General features: G+C 39.7%; 1 protein-coding gene across 1 annotated transcript; it reads right to left on the reverse strand.

Annotated features, from left to right (window-relative positions):
- Positions 1-23,476: 23,476 nt before the first annotated feature.
- Positions 23,477-24,127, reverse strand: LOC143580314 (uncharacterized). Its single transcript, XM_077063382.1, has one exon. It carries the CDS (start codon positions 24,125-24,127, stop codon positions 23,477-23,479), a length of 651 nt encoding a protein of 216 aa, XP_076919497.1.
- Positions 24,128-25,379: the final 1,252 nt, after the last annotated feature.

Consider the following 25,379-nt stretch of genomic DNA (forward strand, 5'->3'; position numbering starts at 1 on the left):
TAGTAAAGCTAAGTAAGTCCGGATGTCGAACCCACGAGACTCTCTAAATTATGTTTATTAGCTAATTTGACTCGACTACAAACACCACTTATTAATTTATATTTGTTTAAAGGGGTGGGGGGGGGGTTATTTAAAATACAAATTTAAGACTATTATTAAAAACTAATTAAGAAAACAAGTAATTTAAACAAAAACAAAAGTTTGATTTAAATAAGATGATGATAAGAAAATTACCTAGGCTCGAATCCCCTAAATTTTAGTTATGAAATAACCGGGAAAATATTTAGTTATGGACTGGGATCGTAAAATAGATAGTTAAAAGAAAACCCGAACAGGACCCCTGACCCTTCTCAAGAAGACACCTATGGGTTTCTAATAATGCACACCAATATTAAAAATCAAGTTCCCTTACGGTCACCTAATTAATTATGACTCAGTTCCTTTATACGAAATCCTACCTTACAGCGCGGAAATCAAAGGTAATTCAAAATAATTAATTGATTTAATAAACAATAATAAATAATCAACCCTAGACGGACTCTTACGAAGAACTAAAACTAGCAAGATTAAATAATAAAGATCTATCAATAACCTAGTACTTTACAGATTTTAGGTTAGTAGCACACTTAGGTTTATTTGACAATATTATTCCTATGATTTTATCATGACATCAATCATAAAATAATTAAGAACACAAAGTAATTGATCTAATAGAAACCTATCATATGACAAACAATAATCGAGGAAACTATGGAATAAAACTCGTCAACTAAATATAAAGAAATCTTTTACTAAACCTAAGCATCCATACGCATCAATTAAATATAAATAAATAAATCTTTTAAATAGAAACCTAAGCATCCATACGCATCAATTAAATATAAATAAATCTTTTACTAAACCATAAAAACCAGAACGATAAATAATCCTATGTCAAATCAAAACATCAAAGTAGGTTCATCATAAGCCTAAGTAGTTCATGCAATTTAGCCTAACATAGTGAAATCAAACAAAACAAACAACGAAGAATTCATGGCTGATATAAAAGAAAACGAAAGAAAACAGAAGATAAAACCCGTGTTCTTCGTCTTCAACCAATACGCGCACCACCGGATGATTCTTCAACTCCAAAGCCGCCAAAAGTAGCAATCCTAAGCTCGGGAACTCTCCAAATTCAGCTGGCAACTTCAGGTCTGATTAAGGGTTAGATTAGGGGTGTTTATATAGTGATTAAAGCCTAAAACCCGGAATATTCTAAAAATTAGGTTGCTCGCGTCACGCTACCAAAATACCCCTCTTGGCCGCGCAGCGTGGCCAAATTGGCCGCGCTACGCTACCAAAACCCCTTATTTGGCCGCGCAGCATGGCCAAATTAATTTGGTCCCAGTCCGGTTTACTCCTGATCTGGTCCGGTTCGTTTCCTGATGGCCTGGTTCTCTGGTTCAGCTCTTTTCGCTCTTTTTTCACCCTCTTTTCACCACAATTGAAACCCGGAACCTAAAATACAAAACCATGTTAGTAGTATACAAATCTTGCAAGAAACCGAACAAAACTAATAAAATAATAAATAAAATGTACATGTGATTACTGTATATTAAACGTTATATCAAATATCCCCACACTTAACCTTTTTTTCGTCCCAGAAAAAGTCTAGTTGCAATGGGATCAGAATCGGAGAAATACAGTCTTAAAAACATATAAGGTTATTTTAATATTTAGAACAACGCACAAACTGCGATCACCGATGTTGTTGTCCACTTAAACCCATGCCTTTGTCTTTACCAGGACAAGTAAGATCCGACTATTATTATTATTATTATTATTATGAAAATTGGAATTAAATAATCCCACCTTTTGTGTATTGGCCGATAATAATCCCACCTTTAAAAATCACTAGCAATGGTCTCACCTTTTAACTATTTTTGTCTCACTGGTCCTCCGTTAAAAAATACTTAATGTCGTTATGTTTTTTTCCTAGTTTCAAACCGATATTTTAGGGCTTTTGATCGGAAGAACGATATGAGTCGACTGATGTAAAACTTATTTCAAAACGGTGATTCAAATGACTTGATTTTTGTTAATTGGAAATTCAAGCACCCGAATTGAAACATTGTTTCGTCGTTTGGATCACCATTTCGAGATAAGTTTTACATCGGTCGACTCATGTCGTTCTTCCGATCAAAAGCCCTAAAACATCGGTTTGAAACTAGGGAAAAACCATAACGACGTTAAGTATTTTTTAACGGAGGACCAGTGAGACAAAAATAGTTGAAAGGTGGGACCATTGCTAGTGATTTTTAAAGGTGGGATTATTATCGGCCAATACACAAAAGGTGGGATTTTCCAGTTATTATTATTATTATTTTGTATATAATCTACTGGAACCCACAGTCAAGACCCTTTTTGTTTCTGATTTTACCGGATCAAACCACCCCAACTTGACTTAATCCTCATAAAAAGCAGATTAAAACATTATTGCATATTTTTCATGAATAGCTAAGACGATCAAGGACATTGTTTATCCACCTAAGTTTAAGCATCAAAGTCTACCAAGCAGCCATTAGATACGATTAAGGTTCAATTATTCAACTAACTAGCTAGTGCTCCCCACTACATGACATACCCCCGTTATCAAGAAACACCCCAAAGTCCATCTCCAAAATCCTCTTCACCCCTCGATTTGCATTCTCAACTTGACCATTCGTTTGAGGGTGATAAGAAGTAGAGGTACGATGAGTAACCCCATAACGAGCTAATGCTTTCTCCATGACGGTATTATAAAAATGGGTTGCCCGATCACTAATAATAGCTCTTGGAATACCGAAACGAGTAAACAACTTCTTGAGGAACCTCACAACAATTCGTGCATCATTTGTCGCCAATGCTTGGGCTTCCACCCACTTCGACACATAATCAATCGCCATCAAAATGTACTTATTAATGTTCGAGTGGGAAACGGTCCCATGAAGTCGATGCCCCAAATGTCAAAGATTTCAAGAATTTGTATGGGGTTTTGAGGCATCTCATTCTTGGACGAAATAATACCTGTTCTTTGGCATGCATCATGGAGCTTCACAAACTCTTCAGCATCTTTAACAACCTTCGGCCAATAGAAACCACTATCAAACACCTTCTATAGCATGCGCACTATGATGACCTCAAGTTAACCCTTCATGAACATGCTTTAGAATATTCCAACCTTCCTCATTCGTCACACATCTCCTCAAAATCCGATCACCACCAATCTTAAACAAGAGCGGGTCATCCCACAGATACCTATGCCCATCCCAGAAGAACTTCCTCTTTTGTTGCATAGTCATACCCTCCAATACAATATTCTTTGCCAAATAATTAGCAAAATCAGTGAACTATGGCATACCTTGCTTCTCAGCCGCAACAAAATCGATCGACTCGTGAGGGAATGTATCTCCAATCTCCTCCTCACGCAACTCTTCTCTCCTCGGGTCCTCTAAACGAGATAAATGATCGGCCGCTACGTTTTCCGCACCCTTCTTATCTTTAATCTCGATATAAAACTTGGAAAGTAGAAGAATCCACCGTATAAGACGAGGCTTCGCGTCTTTCTTCTGAAAGAGGAAACGCAAAGCTGCATGATAGGTAAACACGGTGGTCTTGGAAAGCACGAGATAGGAGCGGAAATTGTCAAATGCGAACCCAACGGCTAAAAGCTCCTTCTCGGTGGTGGTGTAGTTCTCTTGAGCATCGTTCAACGTCTTACTAGCATAATAGATGGGGTGAAAATGTTTGTCTCGCCTTTGCCACAAAACCGATCCAACCGCATAGTCACTAGCATCACACATGAGCTTAAACGGCAAGCTCCAATCGGGAGAACAAAGAATGGGAGCACTTACAAGCTTCTCTTTTAAAAACGTGAACGTTTTCACACACTCATCATCAAAAACAAAAGGCACATCTTTCTCGAGGAGTCGGGTCATCGGGCGAGTAAAATTTTTGAAAAGTCTTTGATAAATCGCCTATAAAATCCCGCATGGCCCAAAAAACTCCTAATCGCTTTCACATTCGTTGGTGGAGGAAGTCTACTTATAGTATCAATCTTCGCCCGATCCACCTCAATACTGTCTCTCGAGATCTTATGACCCAACATGATCCCCTCCGTCATCATAAAATGGCACTTTTCCCAATTCAGCATCAACTCCAGTTCAATACACCTTTTCAACATCTTCTCAAGATTAGCCAAATAGTGATCGAAAGAATTACCGTAAACCGAAAAATTGTCCATAAACATCTCAATGGACGTCTCTATCATATCCTGAAAGATGGCCACCATACAACGCTGAAAAGAGGCCGGAGCGTTACATAGTCCAAACAACATGCGACGGTACGCAAATGTGCCATAGGGACATGTAAAAGTCGTCTTCTTTTGGTCTTCTGGTGCAATGGGGATTTGAAAATATCCCGAAAAACTGTCAAGAAAACAGTAAGACTGCTGACTTGCCAAACTCTCCAACATCTGATCAATAAACGGCAGCGAGAAGTGGTCCTTCCAGGTGGCATCATTCAATCGCCTATAGACAATACACACACGCCAACAGGTAACCGTATGCGAAGGGATAAGCTCATTTTTCTCATTCATCACCACAGTCATACCTTCTTTCTTCGGAACAACTTGGGTCGGGCTTACCCATGGATAATCGGAAATCGGGTAAATCGTCCCGGCATCCATCAACTTTAATACCTCCTTTTTCCCAACTTCTTGCATATTCGGATTGAGACGCCTTTGTGGTTGCACCACCGGTTTGTTCTCATACTCCATTAGAATCCGGTGCGTGCAATAAGGGGCTAATACCTTGAATATCGGAAAGTCTCCATGCAATCGCCCCCATATGTAGCTTCAACACGTTTACAACTTTGACTTCTCTTCTTCGGTTAACTTGGATGATACAATGACGGGAAAGTTCAAGCCCTCATCAAGATACATATACTCCAACTGTGACGGGAGTACTTTCAACTCCAACGGAGCGGGTTTCTCTACAGAACCCGCCTCACTTTCACAACTGATCTCAATCACCATTATCATTGCGGGTAAGCCCGCAATTCCAACTAACTCATCACAATCCTTATCGTTCTCACACAACTCATCCTCACCCAAATCATCACAATCGACTAAACCATTACTTCCCACGAGATCTGTACCACAAATATAATCAAAGCAACTATCCATACATGCAATAAACGAGTTAATAAAATAAACTGGGTGGAATGGACCACTGAAATCATCTTGATCACCCGGATGCCTCATCGACCTCGCGGCATCGTAAGTAACATTCTCAACACCAACCCGAAGCGTGATCTTCCCATCATACACATCGATAAGCGCTTTTGCGGTACGTAAGAATGAACGACCACGAATGATGGGGACCTTCTCGTCGGCCTCCATGTCAAGAACCACAAAATCAACCGGGATCAACCTTCACTAGCAAATTCTCAATAATACCTCGCGGATATTTAACCGAGCGATCGGCCAATGATAAGGACATGCGACTCGGTGTAAGCTCACCCAATTCCAACTTCTCGTACAAAGAATATGGCATTAGATTAATACTCGCCCCCAAATCCGCCAATGCATGGCTCATCGCATAACTACCAAACAAACAAGGAATCATAAACACTCCCGGATCCGACAACTTCTTGGGCACGCGGTTCAGCACTACCGCCGAACAGTCTCCCATAAGGGGAATCGATGAAACCTACCCCAACCTATCCTTCCTTTTCAACAAGTCTTTCAAAAACTTCGCGTAATTCGGCATGTGTTGGAGTGCTTCAATTAACAGGAGATTAATCTTCAACTATCGGGACATGTCGAGAAAGTGCTCGTACTCCCGCGTGTATTTCTGATGTTTTACGCAAGTAGGATACGGTATACGAGAGTGGTCAATCATATAGGTGATGGCCGAACTTCAACCGGCTTCTTCTCCTCTGGCGGCGCAACCGGTGCAGTGTTCTTCACTTTTCCCTGCACTTCCATCTCGATCTTTTCATCCATCACCTCCTCATCTTCAACTTCAAACTCACTCCTTCTTACCTCGGGACCCAAAACCCTGCCAGTACGAGTAGTAATCGCCATTAGTTGAGCGGCCAGATTCTGCTGAGTAGAACCTGAAAACTGTCCCGGGGGTCTCTCGTCAAATCGTCGAGCAATATTGCCAATGGACCTTTGCATGTCGAGTAGAGCCGACTATTGGTTCTTAAAAAGCAGGTCATGATCGGCAAGAGTCATTTGAGTAACTTGATTTCTAGAAAGGATTTGCCGCATCATCTCATCCAACTTCTAACTCAGATCTGGCCCATTATTCGAACTTTGACCATTCAAACCTTCACTGTTATACTGGCCTTGATTTCGGTTATAGGATGCTTGGAAACCAGGTGGCCCACCGGCCAGATGCCAATTCGAGTTACCTTGCCCTTGATTCTGGTTCTGATTCTTGTACTTGTTCCAGTTTTGATTGTTGTTGTTATAAGCATTAGGGAACCTGTTCTGACCAGCCACAAAATCAATTTCTTGATTGTTCATCAACGGATACTCCAGCGTACCATGACCACCCCTACACATCTCACATTTATCCACCTTAGCTTTTTAACTCTTTATCTCCCGGGTAAGATTCTCCAAAGTAGCAACCATACCAGTATCCAGATTAACCTAGTTTACACCTCGAGTAGATGATGATGTACTGGTGATGGGATTGGAATTCCCGCCTAGTGGCTTCTTCACATTCTCTGATTGCGCGAAACTTTCAAACATCTTGTTACACTCGGTCACATTCTTTCTGTCCATCAAATTTCCCCTCAGCAGCTGTAACACCCCGGCTTAAGCGGAAACGCCCGAGTGTGACGTACAGATTGCCCAAACACACATGGCACTATTAAGTGACCATAATAACATTAATTCATTAAATTGCCAAGTACACAAGTTCAAATAAGAATACAAATTGAAATCAAATCATAATAAAAACCAATGTCTCGTTTATTAAATAACCTAGTTATCTAAGTGTCTTCAATACTTCAACCTCTAATCACGGTACCTGTAACATATGTATAAAATATGGTCAGCTATAAATATAGCTGGTAAGTTTCCACAGTTTAAATACGTCCTTAAAAACCATACAATTCATAGACATGTGATAAACGAGCAAGTAAGTCCTTTCCAGTTGGTACAACCAACGTACTTGGATAATCGCGCAAGTAAGGTTCTTTCCAATTGGTAACAACCAACGTACTTGGATAATGAGGCCATTTTCCACTCGATACAAATGGATCAGAGTGCAAAGGAGGGCGTATGATCATACTTAATGAGGCTTCCCAGTCGTGCAAGTAATACAAGTAGCACACAAGTCCATATACGAATTGTAGTTTTGTAATAGAAGAAACAATGCTTGAATTTTTATAAGGATACATATGCTACCCCAAAACATTAAAACATTAAAAAGGGGTGGTGAAAAACTCACCTAAGTGATTGAAGTAAGAGAAATAAGAATAACTTGAAAGCTTCCAAGGAAACCGAAGCGGTCAATCCGTACGAACTATAAATAAGAAATAAACACGACTTTTAATGACTATTTTATCGGGAGTCTAGGGTTGATTAATTGCATGAATAACTTTAGGAGTTAGTTATTATATTATTATAATTCATTACAAATTTTATGACTCTTAGATTATTAAATTATTATTTATGTTTTAACGGAAATCGGTTGTTCATATTATTTTAAGTATTTTAACCGTGAGAATATGAAGTTTAAACATTCGAAATAATTGAACTATTGTTTGTAAGTTATAATTATAATTATTGCGTTGACAAAACGATTTTTATGAATTTAAAGTTTACTTTGCGATTATTAAACGATTCTTAGTTACGGTTTATGAAAATGAGAAATCGATTTTTAAGTGTGAAATGGTGAGTTATATTTTATATTTAATTTAGAAAATTTTTATTTAATTTATGATGATTTTTATATAATTTTTAGGATTTTTAAATGATTTAAAAAGGTTAATAAAAGGTTGAAAAAAATAGTGTTAAAAAAACCATGCGTGACCCGGGTCTTCGTGTTACGAGTTCCGTGTGTTACCAGCTGATCTAGGATAGATATTCATTAACGTTTTGGTTTTAATTTATTATATATACTAACAGATACATGTTATTTTATTTATTAATTATAATAACAGCTTTTGACCAAAACAGAAAAACAAAATGCGTGACTCGGGTTTCGAACCCAGGTCTCATGTTTCCAATCTCATGCAATTAACCAGTGGACCAATTAAGTAATTCGGCTAAAGTTCGAAAACAATTTTATATATAATATAAACCATATGTATTATCTTCTTCATTGAAACCCTAGGGTTTCAATTGGAAGCATATGGTCCATGAATGAAGCAATAACCATAGGGGTTTTCTTCAATGAGTAAATGCCATTAATATTCATATATTAATTACCTTAAATGGTGTTAAAATGGTGGAGAACGAGACGTTGCCAGAGCCGGAAGTTCGCGCAATATTACGGCCAAAAACAGAGAGATTTAGAGGGAAGGAGAGGTGTGAGCGAGTTGTAATGAAGCTTAGGTCCCTATTTATAAAAGTTGGTGGAGCGTGTACGCGTTAGTTTCATTAATGGTGATTTCTGGATTTTCCGGCGACGATTACGGGGTGTTTTATGGCGAGAAATCACAATTAATTATTGGGATTTTGCTTAATGTCAATGGAGAATCGTTTTGGTACATTTAAATTGGGTTAAAAACACATCTAAGGGCGGTGGTGGCCACCTCCGGCGCCGGATTCCGGCGGCCTGAGGCCCACCGGAAAAACGTGGACGCGCAAAGGGGTGGGGGGCTGGGTAAAGTTTAATTAATATATTTTAAAATTCATATTTACACATTAAGCCTTTCAAATTTCATAATCTTTTAAGTTGAAGATTAGTAATTAAGTTTTCATTTCTAACATTGGACATTTATAATTGAATTATATAATTTTTTGGTTTTGGATAATTTACGCGCTTAACCCGTACGGCTCGATGAACGTCAAGGCTCGAAAGTTTTATAAAGAATTGGATAACAAACTTCGCAACGAATATTGAACAATAAATGTCGGAAACACTTTGTTAATGATAAATAATACATCGAAATAAGCCAACGGGTCAGGTTAACAAATACAAATACGGATCGAAAATTGACGAATGTCACAGCATTCCCTGCTTTTGAAAATTTCGTCCCGAAATTAGGTTAAAGAATCCGTATCAAACAAATGAGGATACTTAGTTCACATTTGGTCTTCCCTCTCCCAAGTAAATTCAGCGCCTCGTTTAGATTCCCAACGAACCATTACCAAAGGTATGCGGCTACGTTTTGTCTCTTTGTCCATGCGGTCCATGATTTCCACCGGCTTCTCAACAAAGAGCATAGATTCATCGATGTGCACTTCATCATGTGGTATGTGGAGATTTCCCTCGGCTAAGAATTCTTAAGGTTCGACACATAAAACGTCGGATGAACATTCGCGAGTTCTTGCGGAAGTTCAAGAGTATAGGCCACGCTACCAACACGATCGAGAATTTTGAAAGGTCCAACATATCGAGGAGATAGTTTACCTTTCTTACTGAAACGAACAACGCCTTTCCAAGGAGATACCTTGAGAAGGACACGATCACCAACGTTGAACTCAAGAGGTCGTCGACGATTATCCGCGTAGCTCTTTTGGTGACTACGGGCGGCTAAGAGATTTTGTCGAATTTGCGCAATTCGATCAGTAGTCTCTTGGACAAGCTCGGGACCGGTGATTTGGGTTTTACCAATCTCATTCCAATAAATAGGAGAACGACACTTACGACCATAGAGTGATTCAAATGGAGCCATACCGATGCTCGTATGAAAACTGTTATTGTAGGAGAACTCAATCAAATGCAGATGAGAATCCCAGTTTCCACCAAAATCCAAAACACAAGACCTAAGCATATCCTCAAGCGTTTGAATCATTCACTCGGATTGCCCATCGGTTTGAGTGTGATAGGCGGTGCTAAGGTCCAAACGAGTTCCCAACGCAGTTTGCAAAGATGACCAAAAACGAGAAGTAAAACGACTATCACGATCGGAAATAATACGCAAGGGTACACCATGACGACACATGATACGTTGAACATAGATTTAAGCGATTTGATCAACCGAGAACTTTTCATTGATCGGAATGAAATGCACGGACTTAGTCAAACGGTCAACAATAACCCAAATTCCGTCGTGACGGTTTCGAGTGGTTGGGAGTTTAAACACGAAATCCATGGTCACATCTTCCCATTTCCAAATCGGGATGTGCGGTTGCACAAGTAAACCAGATGGTCGCTGATGCTCGGCCTTAACTTTAGCGCAAGTAAGGCACTTTGCGACGTACAATGCAATGTCTTTCTTCATACCATGCCACCAAAATGTGGACCGTAAGTCGAAATACATCTTATCCGCACCGGGATGAATGGAGTATCGCGACTTATGAGCTTCGTCCATGATGAAAGTACGAAGATCGTCACGATTGGGAACCCACAAACGATTAAGGTAATACAACAAACCATCACATTTAGTTTCGAGTTGAAGCTCAGCGCCACAGGACATTTCGTCGTGCATATTACCCTCGGTGAACGATACATGTTGGGCTTCAAAGATTCAGAGTTGGAGATCGGTTTGAACGGTCACACTATGAAGCAAGATCGATTTCACATGAGTCTTTCGGCTAAGGGCATCGGCTACAACATTTTCTTTACCGGGGTGGTAGCGAATTTCGCAGCCGTAATCACTAAGTAATTCTGCCCAGCGACGTTGCTGCATGTTCAAATCCTTTTGGTCGAAGATGTGTTGAAGACTCTTATGGTCGGCGAATACCACACATTTTGTGTCATAAAGGTAATGTCTCCAAATTTTCAACGCAAAAACCACGGCACCGAGCTCGATATCATGCGTCGTGTAATTCCTTTCATGAACTTTGAGTTGCCGTGAAGCGTAGGCAATGACTTTACCTCGTTGCATAAGGACACAATCGAGGCCTTGGTTAGAAGCATCGTAATAGACAACAAACTCCTCGTTGCCCTCGAGGAGAGCAAGGATCGGCGCATCGCAAAACATACGTTTGAGAGTTTGGAATGCTTCATCATGCTTTGGTCCCCACATGAAAGACTTATCCTTATGAGTCAAAGCGGTTAGGGGGAAAGCGATCTTGGAAAAATTGAGAATGAAGCGACGATAATAACCCGCGAGACCAAGAAACGAATGAACTTCTCTAGGAGAGGTTGGAGTCTTCCAATTCTTGATGGCTTCGACTTTGGCGGGGTCAACGTGAATACCCTTTTCGTTTACTATGTGCCCCAAGAACGGAATTTCGCTCAACCAGAAGTCACACTTCGAGAACTTCGCGTAAAGTTGTTCCCTCCTCAAGAGATCAAGGATGGAATGAAGGTGCTTTGTATGCTCGGTTTTGGACTTAGAATACATGAGGATATCATCAATAAAGACAATCACGAATTTATCTAAGCATGGCTTGCATACTCGGTTCATGAGGTCCATGAATACCGCGGGTGAATTGGTTAACCCAAAAGGCATAACCCTAAACTCGTAATGTCCGTATCGAGTTCGAAAGGCGGTCTTGGGTACATCATCTTCATGCACGCGTAGTTGATGATAACCCGAACAAAGATCAATCTTGGAGAAGAAAGAAGCTCCTTGAAGTTGATCGAAGAGATCGTCGATACGAGGCAAGGGGTAACGATTTTTGACTATAAGCTTGTTGAGCTCGCGGTAGTCGATACACATACGGAAGGAACCATCTTTCTTCTTGACAAACAAAACAGGTAACGAACTAGGGCGGATGAACCCTTTTTCCGAAAGTTCTTGGAGTTGGGTAGACAATTCTTGCATCTCGGAGGGTGCAAGACGGTAAGGAGCCTTCGTAATCGGAGTTGCACCGGGCACGAGATCGATGCGGAACTCAACTTCTAGAACGGGAGGAAGACCAGAAACGTCATCGGGAAACACTTCGGGATACTCGCGAACAACCGGAATGTCTTCAATCTTTTTCTCCTTGTTTTCAACAACGTGAGCCACGAATGCTACATACTTCTTGCGTAAGTACGTTTAGGCTTGAGAGCAAGTTATAAGGTTAAGGGTCGAAGGAGAGGCCTTTTCACCAATAACACGCAGAGTTTGACCATCGGTAATTGGAATACGAATAATCTTCTCGAAGCAAACGATTTCGTCACGGTGAGAGGACAACCAATCCATGCATACTATGATGTCGAAACTTCCCAATTGCATCGGGATGAGGTCGATTGAGAATGTGTGGCCATTAAGATTCATCTTGCAACTTCGAATAATGGAATCGATCGTCACGGATTTACCATTCGCTACTTCAACAATGTATGAGCTCTTAAGTTTAGACTGAGGTTTAGCAAGCAAGGACTCAATTTCAAAAGACACAAAACTCATATCGGCACCGGTATCAAATAAAATGGTTGCAAAGTGGTCGTTTACAAGAAACGTACCGTTCACCACATCGCCGTTTTGTTGCGCTTGATGGGCATTCATCATGAAAGCACACCCACGGTTATCTTGAGGAGCTTGAACTGCTTGACCCTCTTGATGTGTAGGTGCTTGAATAGCTAGCAGTGGTGGAGCTTGATTAGCCAAAAATTGAGGAACTTGTGGCTGAATCGCTTGGTAGGCTTGGTAACTTGGAGCTGAAATTGCGGAGCAAGAGCCAGCCGAAGTGTGTTCACGTTTGCGAGTCGTGGACACGCGTTGCGGAATTGGCCAAGGTCGCCACAATTATAGCAAGCTCTCGTTTGGTTGATGGGTTGGACATATGGCACGGGTCGGGGATTCAGTGGAGCAGCCCGCGGGGGAGCCGCTATGGTGGTTTCACGACAAGTGGGACTAAGATGCCCGTCACAGTTTAAACGGGTGTACTGTCGGCAAGAGGCATAGGCGGGATGATGACGTTGGTAGGTGCTACAAAACGGGTGAGGTCCGCCATAGGGTTTCTTGAGAGGTGGTGCGGGATTGGCTTGGGGTTGGGGTTGTTGGGTTAGCGCATAGTTCTTGAGCTTCTTGTTGCGGGTTTGGGAGGAGTATGCGGGTTTGGATTATTCGGGTTTGGGTTTAGCAGCAGGTTTATCGACTAGTTTCTTGGATGATTTCAATGTCAAAGTCCCGGCTTTGACATGGTTGTCAGTTAATGTAGCGGCCAGATTGATTGCGTCACCAAGTTCCTTTGGCAAACTAGTGAAAACACTGTCTTGGATCTGTCTTGGTAGTCCCCTAATGTACTTATCGATGGCACATGAGGTAGGGGTAACAAGATGCGGCACCAACACACTTTCGTTGAAACGAGAGGTGTAAGCGGAGTGCTCACCACCCTCTTGTTTAAGGTTCCAAAACTCAGCCTCCAAATTCATAAGCTCATTTGGAGGGCAAAACTGTTGGGTCATGAGATCCTTCAATTCGTTCCATGGCAAGGCGATGGCAGCTTCAGTACCGCGGTTCGTCTTTTCCTTGACCCACCATGTAAGTGCGCCTTCCTCGAACATACCTGTAGTGAATCGGGTTCGCTTATCATCAGGACATTCAATTTGGTAAAACACGCTTTCCATCTTTTCGTACCACTAAAGTAGGGCAGTGGCACCTTGAGTTCCATTAAACTTGGTAGGTTTGGCATCAGTAAAGTTCTTGTAGGTTACAACAGGAGCTGAAGGAGGGGGAGGAGGAGGGTTAACGTTAGCGATGATGTTCTGGTGAATCTGGGTCATGATATTGGGGAGGACCGCTGTCAGGTGCTTGGTGATCTGGGAAGTTATCTTGCGGCTAGAGGTTCCAGATGATCGACGCTTAAGGTTGCGGGAAGCCATTCTGCGAACAAAGGTTTCGAAAATAGTGAGACTCGGAATAGTGCATGATATACATAAAGAAAATAAATCTTTTGTAAAGTTTGTTAAAATATGAAAACCATAAATATAATAAGTGTTGTGAGGAACTTAGAGTTTTCATGAACCACCATGGACTCTTGTATTCCAACAAAACATCGAAATTTCAAAAATAAATCGAACCAAAAGCTGGGTATTCGTGTATCACCACGACTTGACAGACTTTCGGATAAAATACATTGTAAAACATAGAGGGTCGGAGTCACACGTTGCATGAACCACTATGACTTGTGTGACATCCTAAGGGATGCAACCATATCCTTATCACAAAGAGGACATGATCACGGTTGAAGACATAAAGGGGTGACTCGTATGGTGTTTGGTGTGGTACGTATTGGCCTAATAAGTTTCATGCCATTCCCGAACTCTCCAGGTAAGCAACCGGGTCCAGTGTCTGATTGGATATATGTGCATTGCTTATCCTTAGGTTTCATGAACCTTGGTGTCAAGATTTCAGGAAACAAGCACGTCCCCCTTCCAGTTACTACATACCCGCCACGACGAATCATCTTTATGCAGAAACGCCCGAGTGTGACGTACAGATTGCCCAAACACACGTGGCACTATTAAGTGACCATAATAACATTAATTCATTAAATTTCCAAGTACACAAGTTCAAATAAGAATACAAATTGAAATCAAATCATAATAAAAACCAATGTCTTGTTTATTAAATAACCTAGTTATCTAAGTGTCTTCAATACTTCAACCTCTAATCACAGTATCTATAACATATGTATAAAATATGGTCAGCTATAAATATAGCTGGTGAGTTTCCACAGTTTAAATACATCCTTAAAAACCATACAATTCATAGACATGTGATAAACGAGCAAGCAAGTCCTTTCCAGTTGGTACAACCAACGTACTTGGATAATCGCGCAAGTAAGGTCCTTTACAATTGGTAACAACCAACGTACTTGGATAATGAGGCCCTTTTCCACTCGATACAAATGGATCAGAGTGCAAAGGGGGGCGTATGATCATACTTAATGAGGCTTCCCAGTCATGCAAGTAATACAAGTAGCACACAAGTCCATATACGAATTGTAGTTTTGTAATAGAAGAAACAATGCTTGAATTTTTATAAGGATACATATGCTACCCCAAAACATTAAAACATTAAAAAGGGGTGGTGAAAAACTCACCTTAGTGATTGAAGTAAGAGAAATAAGAATAACTTGAAAGCGTCCAAGGAAACTGAAGCGGTCAATCCGTACGAACTATAAATAAGAAATAAACACGACTTTTAATGACTATTTTATCGGGAGTCTAGGGTTGATTAATTGCATGAATAACTTTAGGAGTTAGTTATTATATTATTATAATTCATTACAAATTTTATGGCTCTTAGATTATTAAATTATTATTTATGTTTTAACGGAAATCGGTTGTTCATATTATTTTAAGTATTTTAACCGTGAGAATATGAAGTTTAAACATTCGAAATACTTGAACTTGTTTGTAAGTTATAATTATAATTATTGCGTTGACAAAACGATTTTTATGAATTTAAAGTTTACTTTGCGATTATTAAACGATTCTTAGTTACGGTTTATGAAAATGAAAAATCGATTTTTAAGTGTGAAATGGTGAGTTATATTTTATATTTAATTTAGAAAATTTTTATTTAATTTATGATGATTTTTATATAATTTTTAGGATTTTTAAATGATTTAAAAAGGTTAATAAAAGGTTAAAAAAATAGTGTTAAAAAAACCATGCGTGACCCGGGTTTCGAACCCGGGTCTTCGTGTTACGAGTTCTGTGTGTTACCAGCTGATCTAGGATAGATATTCATTAACGTTTTGGTTTTAATTTATTATATATACTAACATATACATGTTATTTTATTTATTAATTATAATAACAGCTTTTTACCAAAACAGAAAAACAAAATGAAAGACCCGGGTTTCGAACCCGGGTCTCTTGTTTCCAATCTCATGCAGTTAACCAGTGGACCAATTAAGTAATTCGTTTAAAGTTTGAAAACAATTTTATATATAATATAAACCATATGTATTATCTTCTTCATTGAAACCCTAGGGTTTCAATTGGAAGCATATGGTCCATGAATGAAGCAATAACCATAGGGGTTTTGTTCAGTGAGTAAGCGACGTTAATATTCATATATTAATTACCTTAAATGGTGTTAAAATGGTGGAGAACGAGACGTTGCCGGAGCCGGAAGTTGGCGCAATATTACGGCAAAAAACAGAGAGATTTAGAGGGAAGGAGAGGTGTGAGCGAGTTGTAATGAAGCTTAGGTCCCTATTTATACAAGTTGGTGGAGCGTGTACGCGTTAATTTCATTAATGGTGATTTCCGGATTTTCCGGCGACGATTACGGGGTGTTTTATGGCGAGAAATCACAATTAATTAGCGGGATTTTGTTTAATGTCAACGGAGAATCATTTTGGTACATTTAACTTGGGTTAAAAACACATCTAAAGGCGGTGGTGGCCACCTCCGGCGCCGGATTCCGGCGGCCGGAGGCCCACCGGAAAAATGTGGGCGCGGAAAGGGGTGGGGGGCTGGGTAAAGTTTAATTAATACATTTTATTATATTTTAAAATTCATATTTACACTTTAATCCCTTCAAATTTCATAATCTTTTAAGTTCAAGATTAGTAATTAAATTTTCATTTCTAACCTTGGACATTTATAATTGAATTATATAATTTTTTGGTTTTGGATAATTTATGCGCTTAACCCGTACGGCTGGATTAATGTCAAGGCTCGAAAGTTTGATAAACAATTGGATAACAAACTTCGCAACGAATATTGAACAATAAATGTCGGAAACACTTTGTTAATGATAAATAATACATCGAAATGACCCAACGGGTCGGGTTAACAAATACAAATACTGATCGAAAAATTGACGAATGTCACGGCAGCTGTGTCGAACCTAGCTTGAGCCTCATAAGTAAGCCCATTGTAAAACTTCTCAGCAAGGGCCCAAGGTGTGAGCCCATGTTGTGAACAACGGGAAAGCAGGTTCTGAAAGCACTCCCAAGCTTGGTAATATGGCTCATCTGGCTCCATGTGAAAGGAGTGGATCTGATCACGAAGGCGAGCAGCCTTAGCAGGTGGAAAGCACTTCTTGATGAATGCATTGCGAAGCGCCTCCCAAGTAGTGAATGCTCCAGCAGGTTGTGAGTCGAGCCAAGTGGCGTCACGACCCGAAAGTGTAAACGGGAACAATATCGCCAATGGACCTTTGCATGTCGAGTATAGCCGATCTCTAGTAACGATTTGCTGCATCATCTCATCCAATTTCTTTCCCAAATCTTTCCCATTATTCTAACTTTGGCTATTTGAACCTTCGTTGTTATACTAACCTTGATTTTGGTTTTAGGGAGCTTAGAAACCAGGTGGCCAACCGGCCGGACGCCAATTCGAGTTACCTTGCCCTTGATTCTGGTTCTAACTCTTGTAGTTGTTCCAGTTCTGATTATTTTTGTTGTAAGCATTAGGGAACCTGCTCTGATCAACCACGAAATCAACCTCTTGATTGTTCATCAACGGACACTCCAGCGTACCATAACCACCCTTACACATCTCACACTTATCCACCTTAGCCTTTAACTCTTTTATCTCTCGGGTAAGATTCTCCAAAACAACAACCATACCAGTATCCAGATTAACCTGGTGTACATCTCGAGCAGATGAGGATGTACTGGTGATGGGATTGATTACTGCCTCGTGGCTTCTTCGTGTACTCCGATTGTGCGAAACTTTCGAATATCTCGTACACTCGGTCACATTCTTTCTATCCATTAAATTCCCCCCAGCAGCTGTGTCAAACCTCGCTTGAGCTTCATGGGTAAGCCCATTGTAAAACTTCTCAACACGGGCCTAAGGTGTGACACCATGTTGTGAACAACGGGAAAACAGATTCTGAAAGCGCTCCCAAGCTTGGTAATATCGCTCATCTGGCACCATGCGAAAGGAGTGGATCTGATCATGAAGGCGAGAAGCCTTAGTAGGTGGAAAGTACTTCTAAATGAATGCATCACGAAGCGCCTCCCACGTAGTGAATGCTCCAGCAGGTTGCGAGTCGAGCCAAGTGGCGGCACGACCCAAGAGTGAAAATGGGAACAAGTGAAGGAAGATCGCATCCTCATTAGCACCTTGCAAATTGAACGTTTTGAACACGCGAGTCAAACGGTTGATGTGTGCTGGTGCATCTTCATCTTCACGGCCATGGAATTGGTGGTGTTGGGTGATGTTGGCCATGACGTAGGATGGAATCTGCCATGAGTTAGGGTTATGAATCTCGGGAGAGATAATGGGTGAGTGATCTCCATGGAACCCTTAAAATCTTGCTGGTACATGGTGCGGTTATTTTCGGCCATATGGTTAACTAGGATGGTTCTGGGACTCGGTGGTGGTGAACTTGCGGGTGATGACTTCGGTGAGATATCCATGGTGATAGGTTGCTTTTCTGATGATGACGAACTTGCTTCGGACTTCAACTGAGTAGGTCCAAAGCAATCCAACGGCGGTCCTTACGAACGAAGATGTGGCATATACCTACAAAACGCACAAGACCGAGTAAGTAGATTCTAATAAAACTATTCTAAGAATACTAAAATAAACGAACAATTAAAAACAAACCAGACTTAATTTAGACTTCTACGACTCAAAGAAAACGTAATGCAAAACAAGTAGCACGTATGTAGGAAGTAGGTCAAATAAAAGCTAATAACGCAATTACTAAGAATCCCCGGCAACGGCGCTAAAAACTTGATGTGCTAAAAGTAGTTTAATAATTATTACTAAATTAACTAAAAATAAACACTAAGTAATACTCTAGACTCTCTAAAACTTGACTAAACTACTAACCGGCAAGTGAATCGATCGACTCTAGTAAAGCTAAGTAAGTCCGGATATCGAACCCACGAGACTCTCTAAATTACGTTTATTAGCTAATTAGACTTGGCTACAAACACGACTTATTAATTTATCTTTGTTTGGGGGTGGGGGGGTTATTTAAAATACTAATTTAAGACTATTATTGAAAACTAATTAAGAAACAAGTAATTTAAACGAAAGCAAAAGTTTGATTTAAATAAGATGATGATAAGAAAACTGCCTAGGCTAAAATCCCCTAAATTTCAGTTATGAATTAACCGGAAAAATATTTAGTTATGGACTGGGATCGTAAAATAGACACTTAAAAGAAAACCCGAACAGGACCCCTGACCCTTCTCAAGAAGACACCTATGGCTTTCTAATAAGTTTTAACGCACACCAGTATTAAAAATCATGTTCCCTTATGGTCACCTAATTAATTATGACTTAGTTCCGCTATCAATAACCTAGCACTTTACAGATTTTAGGTTAGTAGCATACTTAGGTTTATTTGATAATATTATTCCTATGATCTTATCATGGCATCAATCATAAGATAATCAAGAACACAAAGTAATTGATCTAATAGTAACTTATCATATGACAAACAATAATCATGGAAGCTATGGAATAAAACTCATCAAACAATCCTAAGCATCCATACGCATCAATTAAATATAAACAAATCTTTTACTAAACTAGAAAAACCATAACGATAAATAATCCCATGTCAAACCAAAACATCAAAGTAGATTCATCATAAGCCTAAGTAGTTCATTTAATTTAGCCTAACATAGTGAAATCAAACAACGATGAAATCATGGATGATATAAAAGAAAACGAAAGAAAACAGAAGATAAAACCTGTGTTCTTCTTCTTCAACCAATACGTGCACCACCGGATGATTCTTCAACTCCAAAGTCTCCAAAAGTAGTAATCCTAAGCTCGGGAACTCTCCAAATTTGGCTGGCAACTTCAGGTCAGATTAAGGGTTAGATTAGGGGTGTTTATATAGTGATTAAAGCCCAAAACCCGGAATATTCAAGAAATTAGGTTGCTCGCGTTACGCTACCAAAACCCCTTATTTGGCTGCGTAGCGTGGCCAAATTAATTTGGTCTTGGTCCGGTTCACTCCTGATCTGGTCCGGTTCTTTTCCTGATGGCCCGGTTCTCCGGTTCTGCTCGTTTTCGCTGTTTTTTCGCCCTCTTTTCACCACAATTGAAACCGGGAACCTAAAATACAAAACCATGTTACTAGTATACATATCTTGCAAGAAACCGAACAAAACTAATAAAATAATAAATAAAATGTACTCGGGATTAATGTATATTAAACGCAATATCAGTCGCAAATACAGATCATCATAATCATACGAAGGAGGCCCCTGTAAAAAATTTTGTTGCGGCTGCACAAGAGGGTTAGCACAATAATGTGATAGACACACCACATATTGTAGACATATAAGCATAAAATGGGGTCCACCACAAATCTCACATATATTTACGAAACTCAGAAAAAATAAAAGAACCGGACAATTAGACTCCTATGACTCAAAATACAAAAGTAGACTCCTACTAAAAGGCTTTTGAATACAACTACTAATTAACTAAACTATATTAACCTAACTCCTATGACTCAAAAACAAAACACAATACAAATAGCATGTATATAGCAAGTAAGTTTAATCAAAGCTAATAACACAATCGCCAAGTGTCCCCGGCAACGGCGCCAAAAACTTGATGTGCTAAAAGTAGTTTAATAATTATTAATTAAACTAACTTAAAATAGACACTAAGTAATACTATAGACTCTCTAAAACTTGACTATACTACTAACCGGCAAGTGAACCGATCAACTCTAGTAAAGCTAAGTAAGTCCGGATATCGAACCCACGAGACTCTTTAAATTTCGTTTATTTGCTAATTAGACTCAACTATAGACACGACTTATTTATTTATTATTTGTTTAAGGGGTTTTGTTTAAAATATTAAAACTAAAATAATTATAAAAAACTAATTTAAGAAAACAAGTAAATTAAATGAAAGCAAGAGTTTGTTAATTAAATAAGATGACGATGAGAAAACTACCTAGACTAGAATCCCCTAAATTTCAGTTATTAATTAACCGGGAAAATATCTAGTTATGGACTGGGATCGTAAAATAGACACTTAAAATGAAAACCCGAATAGGACCCCTGACCCTTCTCAAGAAGACACCTATGGGTTTCGAATATGTCTTAACACACACCAATATTAAAAATCAAGTTCCCTTACGGTCACCTAATTACATCGCAGAAATAATCAAACCTAGATAAGCTCTTTACAAAGAACTAAATCTAGCAAGATTAAATAATAAAGATCTATCAATAACCTAGCACTTTACAGATTTTAGGTTAGTAGAGCACTTAGGTTTATTTGACAATATTATTCCTATGATCTTATTTCTAAATCAATCACAAAATAATCAAGAACACAAAGTAATTGACCTAATAGCAACCTATCATATGACAAACAATAATCAAGGAAACTATGGAATAAAACTCATCAAACAATACGAAGCATCCATATGCATCAATTTAATATAATTAAATCTTTTACTAAATCACAAACACCATAACGATAAATAATCCCAAGTCAAATCAAAACATCAAAGTAGTTTCATCATAAACCTAGTAGTTCAAGCAATTTAGCTAAGCATCTTAAATTTAAACAAAACAATCAAAGAAGAATTCATGGCGATAATAAAGGAAAACGAAAGAAAACAAAAGATAGAACCCATGTTCTTCGTCTTCAAACAATACACGCTCCACCGAATGATTCTTCAACTCTAAAACCTTCAAAAGTTTCAATCCTAAGCCTTGGAACTCAACAAATTCGGATGGATTCTTCAGGGTATGTTTAAGGTTGAATTTAGGGGTCTTTATATAGGAAAAATCAACCCCAAACCCTAGAAATCGTAGGAAGAATCTGGAAACAAGCCCCTCGCGCCACCCGTCGGGTCTGGCTCCTCCCCGTTGCGCGGCGCTCTGGCAAGTGGAGAGAGGGACTGGCCTGGTCCGGTTCGGTTCATTCCTGATCTGGTCCGGTTCGTTTCCTGATGCTCCGGTTTGGCTTGTTTTCGCCCTCTTTTCACCACAGTTGAAACCCGGAACCTAAAATATAAAAACATGATAGTAGTAAACAAATCTTACATAAAACCGAACAAAAGTATTAAAATATTAAATAAAAAGTACATGGGATTTATGTATATTAAACGTTATATCACACCCTCATACTAATCTCTGGTGTACCCGACGCACGCAACCTGAAATAATATAATATAATATAATAACTAAGAAGATAACATACCTAACGCGCATCGTGGAGTAAACCTCCAGTGTCAGCTCTCGGTGCGCTGATCGAGCCATACTGAAGCACCGACTCCAGGGCGTATCGTCTGCGACGTACTTAGCCGCCCGCTCCTGAGCGTCATAGGACTCCAAAAACGACCAACAGATGACCGTGTTGTAAAACGGGGTCATCTGCCATAGGTGCCTATAGCGTTTGTCATCGTTAATACCCTCCGGAAATTGCAAATGCGGGTACCCGACCAACACGCTGTCATCCTCTATCGGCTGTGGGCCCTGGCCCCTGCTCGAGCTCCATTTTAATCTCATCGTCCTCAATCTTTAATAATAATAATAATAATAACAATAAATAAATAATAATAATAATAATAATAATAATAATAAATAAATAAATAATAATAAACGTTAAAAAAAATTGAGGGTCAGCGGCGGTGTACAGGGCTATACGCCGCCACTTACCTTCCCTGCAAACCCGACGCCCGAACTCCGGCCAAAATATGGCCGGACTCCGGCCGTCAGGTATCAACAACATAAATAACATAATCTTAAAAAGATACCTCCATGTCGTGTCGGTGTGGCGGTTAAATCCCCTAAACTCGTGTCGTGTCGTGTCGGTCCAATCGACGCTTGTGTTTGGATACTCGGAAGGGGGTGTTTGAAATTTGAAAACAATAATAATAATGGGGGCAGATGGGCAAACGCCTCCTTATACGGGGCTTAATACGCGGCTTATTAGGCCCCTTATAAAGAGGCGTCTGCCCATAAGGGGCCTAATATGTTATATTTTATTATTTATTATTATTACTTATATGATTAGTATTTATCATTATTATTATTAATTATTATTATTATTATTATTGTTATTATTATTTATTATTATTAGTATTATTATTGTTATTTATTATTATTATTATGATTATTTATAATATTATTATTATTTATTATTAATATTATTATTATTATTATTTATAATTATTTTTATTATCATTATTTATTATTATCATTAATTATTACTATTATTTATTATTATTATTAGTATTTATTATGATGTTGGAGCAAGAAGAGATTTGAAATTTGATAAAAGGCGTTTAGTTGCAGGGATTATTTGGGAAAATTGACAGCATGGAGAAGAAAGCGTTGTTATTTGTATTATTGTCAAACCAACATTGTCAAACAAATTTCAATGTATGTGTGCGTGTATCTATATACATACATTGATACATTGTCTTGTATAAATATGTGCGTGTGTGTGTCTATACATATACGTTGATACAAATGCTATTACAACTTTCAATCAAGATTAACGGTAAGGGCTGTCCTGTACCAAGCCTGGCTTATCTGTTTGTAGTCGTTCAAACGCTGTTCGTAACATGTTTTCCATTCGAGCGCTGCTGGTTCCATGTTTCTTTCCCAATTACGGCCCGACGTCGACGTTGGGAACTCCCCTTCGAGTTTGATATATATCCAGTGATCACCTCCCAAATTAGCGATGCCTATAACCAGTGGATTCGGAATCAAGTAAGGACCGATTTTCAACAGGAAATAAGATTCGGTGTCATTGTCGAGTAGATTGACTAACACGCACCCGTATGTCTGAGCAACCAGGTTCCCGTGATCGGGTACGTCGAACCAATGATTCCACGATGCCGGTCTAACCGTGTCGAAGTAAACTAGCCCGGAACGAACTCTATCATACAAACCATCATCCTCTCTCTTGAACATCGCCCTGCACCACCCTTTGTTTGTGTCCACCTCGTTCATCACTCCACGCCTAACACCCGGCCAGTGTCTCTGATGCCTCCCCAAACCCACGGCGATTGCTCGAAAACCACAGTTACCATTTAGGTTTACGTCATTGATGTCTGAGACGAACGGCTGTGCCCAGCCGGGAATTACGCTTTTAAATCTTTCTATCGCCGGTACTTGCGCTGGAGAATCCATTAAAGAAAATCGGAGGTGAGCTCCCGTACTTTGTGTGCTCCTACGTCGCATGCTCGGAGTTTTTAAACCGCGACTAAGACCGGGACAACGAACGAGACAGCGAGGGGGTTGAGGTTTCATGTGTGGGGCACCCGTGACGAGGAGGGGGTATAGGAGCTGTGTCTGGGGATATCTGGAGAGGGTGTGTATGAGCTGTGCCTCGGGGGATCTGGTTTTTTAGGACGCCCCCGAGGATCCTCTCTTTTTTCGGGCTCCTTCTTTTTAGATCTCCCTGGAAGAGTAGATATGATCTTGGAGAAAAAAACTTTTCTTTTGATTAGGGTCCTTTATGGACGAAAACGTATTTCTGATGTCCTGTAGACCTGCTTCATAATCTAGCTCTTCGTTTTGCGGATAGGCTGGATCAAAATTAAGCCTCCTCCAGAACGGGTCCGCGTCCTTTATTGGGATACACATGCCATTAACTATGTATCCCTCCGGCCGATAAGCACACGGCAACCCTGAAGATGAAAACAAATGGTGATCGCATGAAGCATCGCCGTCACGCATCTTGTGTAACAAATTATACTCGTTTATTAGTAGATTCAGAGCTTTAATCGACACCCTGTTTAGTAGCTTTTTTAACCAGGCGTGCTGTCGATGTTCTTCCATGACCATGGAACGGGACTCTTAAAAAGATGCTCCGATTTCTTTCATCTGCGTATTAACTATTTTAAGGACATGCCTCACAATGGTGTTGAGCGAGTTGATGCTTCCGTTGAGGTACCTTTTTAGATTGGTGTGCTGGCTCTCAACTCGGTTTGTTGTGTGTTGGCCGTAGCTTCGCCGTTCGTCGATCCAGCAAGCTACAAACTTGTGTTTATATGGATCCAGCCAGTTGTTACGAATGTATTGCCAGACCTCTGAAAAAATAAAGGGAAATGTTAATAAGACGTATGTCTTGACTATTAAAAACTGTCAACTGATATGAAAGACTCACCTTCTCTGTCGTATTGTACTAAATGACGTTCCATCTCCATGCAATGATTGTCGAACAGTTGTATCGTCAGAGACTGATACAGGACCTTCCACCAGCACGCGAAGTCCGTACCCATATCCATCCTATAAAGACCCTTAAATTTTTTCTTTATATTCTCGGATATGTGCCACCTACATAAAATTTGGTGGCATTAGGGAAGACTGCGTCGCAGGAGTTCATGAGGGCTTGTTCCGCATCAGTTAGAATCACGCGTGGCTCCATACAATCATCGAG

The sequence above is a fragment of the Bidens hawaiensis genome, unplaced genomic scaffold, assembly GCF_021521415.1.
Source record: "Bidens hawaiensis isolate Kalapana, Puna unplaced genomic scaffold, B.hawaiensis_p1.1 tig00001463_1, whole genome shotgun sequence".
NCBI lineage: Eukaryota > Viridiplantae > Streptophyta > Magnoliopsida > Asterales > Asteraceae > Bidens > Bidens hawaiensis.